At 47.0% G+C, this 11,571-nt stretch overlaps 1 protein-coding gene across 1 annotated transcript in view; it reads right to left on the bottom strand.

The window, feature by feature from the left end:
• Window positions 1-6,121, bottom strand: part of chm (CHM Rab escort protein) — a 19,210-nt gene extending 13,089 nt beyond the window's left edge. The window contains exons 1-10 of the mRNA XM_042431818.1: window positions 6,017-6,121; window positions 4,203-4,269; window positions 3,977-4,049; window positions 3,103-3,230; window positions 2,787-2,893; window positions 2,334-2,410; window positions 2,022-2,168; window positions 1,824-1,940; window positions 864-975; window positions 492-714 (exon numbers count right to left, since the gene is read on the bottom strand). Of these exons, the coding sequence (XP_042287752.1) occupies window positions 492-714; window positions 864-975; window positions 1,824-1,940; window positions 2,022-2,168; window positions 2,334-2,410; window positions 2,787-2,893; window positions 3,103-3,230; window positions 3,977-4,049; window positions 4,203-4,269; window positions 6,017-6,068 (1,103 nt within the window). The 5' untranslated portion in view covers window positions 6,069-6,121. The remainder of the gene's footprint in view (window positions 1-491; window positions 715-863; window positions 976-1,823; window positions 1,941-2,021; window positions 2,169-2,333; window positions 2,411-2,786; window positions 2,894-3,102; window positions 3,231-3,976; window positions 4,050-4,202; window positions 4,270-6,016) is intronic.
• Between the last annotated feature and the right edge of the window lie 5,450 nt (window positions 6,122-11,571).

Raw genomic sequence — 11,571 nt, 5'->3', positions numbered from 1 at the left:
ATACTGCAGTACTACAACATACTGCAGTACTACAACATACTGCAGTACTGACAACATACTGCAGTACTACAACATACTGCAGTACTACAACATACTGCAGTACTGACAACATACTGCAGTACTACAGCTGCAGTACTACAGCTGCAGTGCTACAACATACTGCAGTACTACAACATACTGCAGTACTGACAACATACTGCAGTACTGACAACATACTGCAGTACTACAGCTGCAGTACTACAACATACTGCAGTACTGACAACATACTGCAGTACTGACAACATACTGCAGTACTGACAACATACTGCAGTACTACAGCTGCAGTACTACAACATACTGCAGTACTACAACATACTGCAGTACTGACAACATACTGCAGTACTACAGCTGCAGTACTACAACATACTGCAGTACTGACATCATACTGCAGTACTACAGCTGCAGTACTACTGCAGTACTGACAACAGAGTGAGAGGCAGACAGGTCCTTACCTACAGAAACATTGGGGTATCTCTCCAAGGCCGTAGACAGGAAACAGGAAGGGCGTGTTGCCATAGCGACCCAGGCAGCGCAGGAAGTGACGCGTGGAGGCGAGGCCCACCTCTGTGGGTGTGTCTTCTGTTGCCATGGCGATGGAGTGGAGCAGGAAGTGCTGGAGGTTGTCACCAAGCTGCTGGTCATGCAGGAACTCCAAATATGGCCGACCGTTGTAGGCTGGAGGGAGGAGGGGAAATACAGGACTACATTACCCACAATGCCCTGCAAGGTGAGCTAGAGTGTGTTACTGCGCACAAGCCCCCTCTGACAGGTGATGATGATGTCATGAGGTGATCATCTGATGTCATGAGGTGATGTCATCTCACCCAGCTGCTCCTCTGTCTCCTCCGCACAAGACGTCAAGAAACGCATCAACTTCCTCTTTTCTACCACAGTCAGCTGACGACTGGCGAACACATCGGCTCTGCTGCAGGGCACCTGAGAGACAGACAGGTAGACAGACAGGTCACTGAGAGACAGACAGGTCACTGTGAGACAGACAGGTAGACACACGGGTCACTGTGAGACAGACAGGTAGACACACGGGTCACTGTGAGACAGACAGGTAGACACACGGGTCACTGAGAGACAGACAGGTAGACAGACGGGTCACTGAGAGACAGACAGGTAGACACACGGGTCACTGAGAGACAGACAGGTAGACAGACGGGTCACTGAGAGACAGACAGGTAGACACACGGGTCACTGAGAGACAGACAGGTAGACAGACGGGTCACTGAGAGACAGACAGGTAGACACACGGGTCACTGAGAGACAGACAGGTAGACACACGGGTCACTGAGAGACAGACGGGTCACTGAGAGACAGACAGGTCACTGAGAGACAGACGGGTCACTGAGAGACAGACGGGTCACTGAGAGACAGACAGGTAGACAGACGGGTCACTGAGAGACAGACGGGTCACTGAGAGACAGACGGGTCACTGAGAGACAGACAGGTAGACAGACAGGTCACTGAGAGACAGACGGGTCACTGAGAGACAGACGGGTCACTGAGAGACAGACAGGTAGACAGACAGGTCACTGAGAGACAGACAGGTAGACACACGGGTCACTGAGAGACAGACGGGTCACTGAGAGACAGACAGGTCACTGAGAGACAGACGGGTCACTGAGAGACAGACGGGTCACTGAGAGACAGACAGGTAGACAGACAGGTCACTGAGAGACAGACGGGTCACTGAGAGACAGACGGGTCACTGAGAGACAGACAGGTCACTGTGAGACAGACGGGTAGACAGACAGGTTTAAGTGAGTGTAACACACCTGTTCCACGTTTCCGTGGCGATAAGTGAGTATCCTGGTGACGTTCTTGAACTCTGCATAGCGACTGACATTTGATTTGATGAGCAGATCGACCAATGAGCCGCGAGAATACATCAGCTGGAGAGAAGAAGAAGGAACATTATGTCATATCATACATTATATTATATTATATTACATATAAACATGATTGTACGTTACCTTGGAAACCAGGTCGATGTTAAACCTGCGTCCTTCCTTCACCAGCTGAGCGTAGCTGATCTTCTTCCTGGTTGGCCCTGATTGGCTGGGAGCAGCAGAGGGGCGTGACTCACCTGCATCAGGCTCCTCCCCCTCCACCTGGGCTGCCTGTGATTGGATGAAACATCTGTCTGTCATCCAGGTTACCCATCATGCACCTCTGATATCACAGCTTGATAAATTACACTGAGGTTAACTGTCAACAACAATCCATCAATCATACACTGATCAGAACCTGATCAGTTTCTCCTTTATTGATCCTTCACTCCTCACCTCTTCTTCTTCTTCTTCTGCTTCCTGTCTGTCTGCTGTTTCCTGTCGCTTCTCTTTTGTTTCTTCTTCTTTTGAATCTGGAACAAAACAAAAACTGTTTCTGATGTTGGATTATTTAAGACAAGTAAAGCCTGCTGACGTCACCGATGACGTCACCGATGACGTCGCCGATGACGTCACCGATGACGTCGCTGTGAACCAGCTGTTAGCGGCTGCTGTCTGCGGTGGAACATGGGGGCAACTGTGATCCTGAAGGAAACTTTTAACACGTTTCTGTGGATTTCTGGAGGTTTGCTGGTGACATCAGAGTCACGCTGAATGATGTCACCGCGTGTTTGATGTCACCGAGTTACAACTCTGAGGAGGACGAAGAGTTTTGACTCGTCTTCACCTCACGCAGCACTTTGTTTCATGTAATATTCTAATATAAATTATATTTAATCAGAATCAAACCTGCAGTTTCTCCCTCTGCTGTTTCTTTCACATGTTCCTCTTCATCGGCTCCTCCTCCCTTTTCTTCTTCTGTGGTGTTTGGAGCCTCCTCCTCCTCATCTTCCTCACTGACAACAACATCATTAACTGAATTAATTAAGTTTAACACTGAAGGATAAACAGCAGGTTCAGGAGGTCACATGACGTCTCTGCAGCTGCAGAACAAACAAACAGGAAACATCGGTACGACAGAAACGTCACGTGACCTCACGTTTACCCAGCGAGCGATGACATCACATGCCGACAGGTGAACGTGATCAGACGATACCGACGTTACCTGGCGAAACAGAACACCTGCAGGTTACTGACGGAGGCGGAGTCTGACTTCGACAGACAGATCAGCTCCTCCCCTTCCTCCAACAAGCTCGACCAATCCTGGACCTCCTCCTCCGGGTGAGGCTCCTCCTACCGACACACACACACACACACACACACACACAGATATAAACACTACTCAGAACTTTCTTTCATTCTTTCTGTTTTCCTGATGAGAGATTCGAGCATCAGGTCCAGGTAACGGCTCAGTTCTGGTTCAGGTCTTTGCAGCTCTATATTTATATTCTGGGGCTCTACTGGAATAAAACCTCCTTATTTATCTTCTACTGGTCCTTTATGCAGCCCCTCAGTTCAGCCTCTGTCTGAAACAGGTCGTTTTAGCTCCTGTCTCTTTAAGCCCCGCCTCCTGATGAGCCCACTCTGTTCTGATTGGTCAGCTTTCAGGAAGCTTCCTCCGGCTCCGGAGGCTACGTAAACAAACTATAGTAGCAGGATTTCACTTCTTCTTCTCCTTCTTTACTCCTAATGTCAACTTCTCAGATCCATCCGTACATGTTGGAGCTGAACAACACATGGAAACACCTTAGCAACCACCTTAGCAACAGCCTTAGCAACAACTGAAATCAGCTCGTCACCAAGGTAGAGAAAACCTTCGCCAACGTCAGCAGGTTGAAGCCCTGAGTTTTGTCTTGCAGGCAGCGTTTCTACAACAGTTTCTGAACTTTGACCTCGTTTAACCTCCGACATCAGAACAGGAAACTAACAACAGAATAAAAGCAGAATTTGAACCTTTAGAAACACGTTTTGATTGATTGTTTTGATCCTCTGAATGGAGCAGACTCCAGCAGCCAATCAGATCGCAGCGTTGTACTCACATGGTGTTGTTGTATCCAGGTGAGCAGGCCGTTAAAGGTGAAGCTGGCCCAGTTCCCTGCATAGTAACTCCTCCTACACACGCACACACACACACGCACGCACACACGCACACACACACACACACACACACACACACACACACACACACACACACACACACACCTGTCAGGTGATAAAGTGCAGTGGTGTATTTGAGTGTTATTGATCATCAGTATCAGGACCGACCTGTCGAGGTGAAGAACTCTCTGTCCAACTCTGGAACAAGCTGCTGCTACCACCGACTCAGCAAGACCTGAACACAATCAACAACCAATAATCAATCATCAATCATCAATCAACAACCAATCATCAATCATCAATCATCAATCATCAATCAATAACCAATAATCAATCATCAATCATCAGTAGAAGGAGAAGAGGAGGATGACTGTCTTTCTCTCTGATTGATCTGTTCTCACTCTCTCAGTGATCAATAATGACACACTGGAAGATCAATCTGACATTTTTACATATTTTTCTTTTTGTTATTAAATTACATGATCAGACTGGAACCAGTCCTCCCATCACCTCCACCATCATGGAGGAGCCTCCAACCTCCTACTCACACCTCCACGAGACCACGAGACCACGAGACCAGGAGACGAGGAGACGAGGAGACGAGGAGAGAGGAGACGAGGAGACGAGGAGACGAGGAGAGAGGAGACGAGGAGAGAGGAGACGAGGAGACGAGGAGAGAGGAGACGAGGAGACGAGGAGAGAGGAGACGAGGAGAGAGGAGACGAGGAGAGAGGAGACGAGGAGACGAGGAGAGAGGAGACGAGGAGGTGAAGAGACAAGGAGACGAGGAGACGAGGAGAGAAGAGACAAGGAGAGAGGAGGGAGGAGACAAGGAGAGAGGAGACGAGGAGGTGAAGAGACAAGGAGAGAGGAGACGAGGAGAGAAGAGACGAGGAGGTGAAGAGATGAGGAGACGAGGAGAGAAGAGACGAGGAGAGAGGAGACGAGGAGACGAGGAGAGAGGAGACGAGGAGAGAGGAGACGAGGAGACGAGGAGACGAGGAGGTGAAGAGACAAGGAGACGAGGAGACGAGGAGAGAAGAGACAAGGAGAGAGGAGGGAGGAGACAAGGAGAGAGGAGACGAGGAGGTGAAGAGACAAGGAGACGAGGAGACGAGGAGAGAAGAGACAAGGAGAGAGGAGACGAGGAGAGAAGAGACGAGGAGAGAGGAGACGAGGAGAGAGGAGAGAGTTTGTTGGTCAAGTTTAGCAGCTGAACGTCGTGAGTCTCATATTATATTTATATCATAACAACAGTCTGTTCAGTCTCAGCTGGTGTCTCAGCAGCCTGTAATGTCTGACGTCATAGAAGCTGCAGCCACTGTTTACTTGTTTACTTGTTTACGTCTTGAAACACCAGTCAGAAGAATGTTATAATAATAAATATCTAGTAATAAATCATTTAATACATAAAACAACAGTTTCAGATCCACATTTGTCCGCAACACGTGACCAAAACAATTATTAATTATCAAAATATTTGCCGACTCATTTGCTGTCTACCGACTAATCAATTAATCGACTCATCAGCTCTACACGTCATCACACACACACTTTGTGCAGTTAGCATCAGTTAGCCTTTAGGCTATCATAAACAGCTGTTAGCATCATACTAATATCACATGACCGCTCCCATTAGCCTGTTAGCAGCCAGAGAGCTAACGTTAGCATCAGACTGAACACATAAAACAGTTAGCCGTTAGCTCCGCTGCTAACATCAACACCAGCAGCTGTGATGTTTCATATTCCCATCAGCTAACAGATTAGCATGCGCGTTAGCTGCTAGCCGCCGTCTTTGAAAAAGCATTGTCCGTTAGCCTGAAGCTAACGCCCAGGCTAACCGCAGCCTTCCTCCGGTTTACACCGGTTTAAACCGGGATTCCAGGATGTTCGGGACCGGGCGGCCGCCGGACCGAACACCGACACGTCCCGCTAACCCACCGACACCTGAACACGTCATTACATCACAGGTGAGTCTGTACCTGTGCCCAGAATGACGACGTCAAAATCAGACGGCAGATCCTCCGCAGCCATGTTGTTAGCAGAGAAACACACAGTCACGTGACAGAGCCAGCGTCCCACGTCACTGATCAATCACTGATCAATCACTGACCATGTGACGAATGAACGTACTTAATAGTTATTCTTAATCATTCGTATTATTTATTTATTATTATTTTTCATCTGAACAGTTTTATTGAATTTTCTGGTTTATAAAACAAAATATAATAATAATAATGTTTGTAATGTTTATATATATAAACATTAACAAACAGCAGCAACAAGCTGAAATTAAATATATATTTATATATTATAAGTTAATAATGTATTTAAGGTAACATTATGTTTTTAAAAAGTTAAAATATAAAGAGCATAATAAAAACTGATAGATGAGTCAGAGCTGCATGAAGGTGAATGACGTCATACTGTGTATAATGTGTCATCATGTTTTTTGTTGTTGTGTAATTTCTGTAAAGCAGCGATCGATCAGCGGCCGATCGATCAGCGGCCGATCGATCAGCGGCCGATCGATCAGCGGCCGATCGATCAGCCGGTTAGACTCAGACCCAGGGCATGATGGGAAACAGCTGCTGTCACCTGATCAAACAGCTGATTGGCTGTAAAGATTCTGATTATCAGCAAGAAAAACATTCAGTCGCTAAATATTACAGATAAACACAATATGAACATTACGTCATATTAACCAGTCTGACAGATGAATGACATCATGTCTGTCCTCTGGTACACTAAGTATTGACGACTGATTGATTTATTTCTCACACATTCACAATAAAAACTCACTTTAACCTGCAGACTGATACTTTATAGTAAATAAACATTTGTGTAAGATGAAATAAACCAAATTACAATGAGAATGAGATGTGAGTGATATTGATCAGTCTGATTATAGTCAGCAGTATTGATCAGCCTGCTGACCTTATTACAACGTTCTTTATACAGAACCATCAGAACAAAGTTATTGAGTCAGTAATAGATTTATCTAACATGTTATTACACATATATGTAAATATATAAATACTGTTTATAGAACATAGACTTCACACAGCAGGTGTTCTGTGTGAAGGTGTGATTCACTAACAGGAATCAGACTCTGACACGGCCAGCAGTTTGGCAACAACTTCTTCTTCTGTGGTGCTTTCTGGCTCTGCCAAGTCAACACACACACACACACACACACACACACACACACACACACACACACACACACACACACACACACACACACAGTGAGTGATATGCAGCCAAAAACACAGATTGTTTCCTCTTGTTTTTCTTTTATTCGCCTTTAAAAAGACCAGATGGTTGAAAAATAAATTCCTCGAACCAAACTTCCAGACAGTCCGTCCAACAGAGCTGCAACTATTGATCACCCTCTATATCAATTCACCTGCTGATCAGTCTCCAGATTAACTGATTAATCTGTTCAGTCTATGAAATGTTGAGAAATACTGAAAAAATGTCTCAGAGTCCTCGATGACGCCTTTTATGTGACAATCTGAAGACATTCAATTAACTTTTACAGTTGTCTGTGATTGGTTCCCTGCAGGGATCAATACAAGCAACCATTAAACTACATCAACACAATGTACACATTTATACACTATAATGTGTATCTATGTGTGTGTGTGTGTGTGTGTGTATGTGTGTGTGTGTGTGTGTTAGTGTGCGTGTGTGTGTGTGTGTGTGTGTGTGTGTGTGTGTGAGTGTGTGAGTGTGTAAGTGTGTGTGTGTGTGTGTGTGTGTGTGTGTGTGTGTGTGTGTGTGTGTGTGTTAGTGTGTGTGTGTGTGTGTGTGTGTGTGTGTGTGTGTGTGTGTGTGTGTGCAGCCGGTCGTCTGCTGGTGAAAATGTTTGATGAGTGTTGAAAGGAAACAGAAAGTGTTCTTCCGTTAAATCTCTCCTGGCGTCTCTTCTGTTCCGACATTAAACGGCCTTTTGTAGCTCGTTAGCGCGCGGTGTTAACGAGGGCTGTGTGCTGATAGGACGGCTGTGATCAGCTGCCAAAACGTTTACAGCTCGTTTACTGACTGCAGAGAAACTTCCAGAGAGAGAAACAACCTTCAACGACCATAAAGAGACGGACAGAGGAGCGTATTACATCCAATCACAGCTGCAGATTAACTTCTGATACAGACTATTGATCTGATATCAGCTGCTTGTGACAAATTTAAAGTGAAATTAAAAGCTAACAGAAATATTTCTGTAAACAGAACATTAAAATGAAACTATACAGCTCTACTAGATCTCAACTCTCTGCAGCCGTTTTCCTCAGTTTCACTGAAGCTTCTCTGTCGTTTGGTTTAATGCTAACGCGGCTAACGAGTTTCATGTCCCGTTAGCAACAACAAGCTAATGAACAAGCTAACAACGCTACAAGCAACTCCAACAAAGCTAACAAGACGTCCAGTTTCATACTAATTTAAGGAATTTCTTTAATTGATTATTGGAAGTGTTAACACTCTAAATGCACCTTTTTACACGATAACTGTTTTTAAACTTCTGTCGTGGATCGTGATCGCCACAAAGATATTGACTGTAGAGCCGCAACAATTAGTTGATTAATTGATTAGTTGCCATCTATTAAAGTATGCACCCAGCCGAATCTGACTGATTAAAAAATATAAAAGTCTATAAAATTAGGTTTCAAAATGATGGAAAAACAAGCAGTAATCTGAGCTCTGTGACGCTGAACGTAACAACAACAACATTCAAAAATACACAATTTAAAACAGGCCTTGTTGGTGGGTGTAAGACAAGCAGCACGGACGATAGTCCAAAAATACAGTAACACTGTTTAATTCAGCTCTTCTTCTGTAGCTAAATGTGGATTTATTTCAGTAAAAATATAACTTCAATGACTAGTTAACAGAGATCCATCACCAGTTATCATTATGTTGTAACTGGACAGAGAGACAGAGAGGGTGAGACTGGACAGAGAGGGTGAGACCGGACAGAGAGGGTGAGACAGGACAGAGAGACAGAGAGGGTGAGACTGGACAGAGAGGGTGAGACAGGACAGAGAGGGTGAGACTGGACAGAGAGACAGAGAGGGTGAGACCGGACAGAGAGGGTGAGACTGGACAGAGAGGGTGAGACTGGACAGAGAGGGTGAGACTGGACAGAGAGGGTGAGACAGGACAGAGAGACAGAGAGGGTGAGACCGGACAGAGAGGGTGAGACAGGACAGAGAGACAGAGAGGGTGAGACTGGACAGAGAGGGTGAGACAGGACAGAGAGACAGAGAGGGTGAGACAGGACAGAGAGACAGAGAGGGTGAGACTGGACAGAGAGGGTGAGACAGGACAGAGAGACAGAGAGGGTGAGACTTTAACACCGACTCTACTCATCAACGGACGATTCACCAGTAACGGGTAGCACTATGACGTCTATCTGACGGTCGGGAGTGTCAACAAATGGCGAACGAGAGGAGCTAACAGCTAAGCTAAGGCTAACGCCTCATCAGCTATCTCTATCTAGCATTTTCCTCGCCAATGTCTCTGGTGAACAACATGGATGAACAAAGCTTATGGAGGCACTAGATTACAGACGCCACAGACGCCATCATGGAGGCACTAGATTACAGACGCCACAGACGCCATTATGGAGGCACTAGATTACAGACGCCACAGACGCCATTATGGAGGCACTAGATTACAGACGCCAACATTTCCTGAGATTTTATGGACCAAATAACTAATTGATTCATCATGAAAATAATTAATTAATTGATAATGACAATAATTAGCTGCAGCTCTGATTGACTGATGAGCTTCCACTTTCTGACGTGATCGCACCTTAAAAGCTGCATGTCAGATTATTTTTGTACTTAAAGATAATGACACGATGTCTATTTAGACCACATCATGTTTTTAATAACATCTGTGACCCTGAAACGACGCAGATCTTCTTTCTGCAGCTTGTTCCTCCTGCAGCAACACAGTCAGACGACCTCGTTAGTCTCATTAAGCCTCTGATTAAAAGCACGATGCAGGAATCAAACCTGAGACTGTTACAGTACATAGACTACACTGTGATGTAATCAGATTGATAGATAATATGGATTTGATGTAATCAGGTGTTTTCTGCTGACATTTAATCTGCTCGGCTCTGTAAAGGTTAATTTGATGCTTTTAATTGGAACTCGGCTGATGATCCGTCTCTCTGAACACTGAGATTAAAACAGAATCTGAATTTATGATCTCCGCTGTTAGAAACACATCAGCTGATTCAATACAAACAGATCAATACTTCTGAACAGACACATAAACATGATGTCAACCTGAGTACGAACTCGTCAATACGAGAAGAAAACAGTCTCAAAGTAAAACTAAATGTTTGGTTTCATTTGTTTTATTTTAATATATTTATTTATTTTCTTCTTCCTTCAAAACACTTTCCACCCTCTCCAGGAGCACCACAGAGACCCCCACCCTCTCCAGGACCACCACAGAGACCCCCACCCTCTCCAGGACCACCACAGAGACCCCCACTCTCTCCAGGACCACCACAGAGACCCCCACTCTCTCCAGCAGCACCACAGGGACCCCCACTCTCTCCAGGAGCACCACAGAGACCCCCACTCTCTCCAGGAGCACCACAGAGACGCCCACCCTCTCCAGCAGCACCACATAGACCCCCACTCTCCCCAGGAGCAACACAGAGACCCCCATCCTCTCCAGCAGCACCACAGGGACCCCCACTCTCCCCAGGACCACCACAGAGACCCCCACCCTCCCCAGGAGCACCACAGAGACCCCCATCCTCTCCAGGAGCACCGCAGTGGCCTTCACCCTCCCCAGGAGCACCAGTGAGACCCCCACCCTCTTGAAGAACACCAGACACCCATAGAGACCCCACCCTCCCCAGGACCACCACAGAGACTCCCACTCTCTCCAGGACCACCACAGAAACCCCCACCCTCTCCAGGAGCACCACAGAGACCCCCACCCTCCCCCGGAGCACCACAGAGACCCCCACCCTCTCCAGGAGCACCACAGAGACCCCCACCCTCCTCAGGACCACCACAGAGGCCCCCATCCTCTCCAGGAGCACCACAGACACCCCCACTCTCTCCAGGAGCACCACAGTGACCCCCACTCTCTCCAGGAGCACCACAGAGACCCCCATCCTCCCCAGGAGCACCACAGAGACCCCCATCCTCTCCAGCAGCACCACAGGGACCCCCACTCTCTCCAGGAGCACCACAGAGACCCCTACTCTCTCCAGGAGCACCACAGAGACCCCCATCCTCCCCAGGAGCACCACATAGACCCCCACTCTCTCCAGGAGCACCAGTGAGACGCCCACCCTCTCCAGCAGCACCACAGAGACCCCCACTCTCCCCAGGAGCACCACAGAGACCCCCATCCTCTCCAGCAGCACCACAGGGACTCCCACTCTCCCCAGGACCACCACAGAGACCCCCATCCTCTCCAGTAGCACCACAGTGGCCTTCACCCTCCCCAGGAGCACCAGTGAGACCCCCACCCTCTTGAAGAACACCAGACACCCATAGAG

The sequence above is a fragment of the Thunnus maccoyii genome, chromosome 13 (assembly GCF_910596095.1).
Source record: "Thunnus maccoyii chromosome 13, fThuMac1.1, whole genome shotgun sequence".
Taxonomy (NCBI): domain Eukaryota; kingdom Metazoa; phylum Chordata; class Actinopteri; order Scombriformes; family Scombridae; genus Thunnus; species Thunnus maccoyii.
The sequence above is the reverse complement of the archived record's forward strand: the minus strand, read 5'-3'. Positions and strand labels throughout refer to the sequence as shown.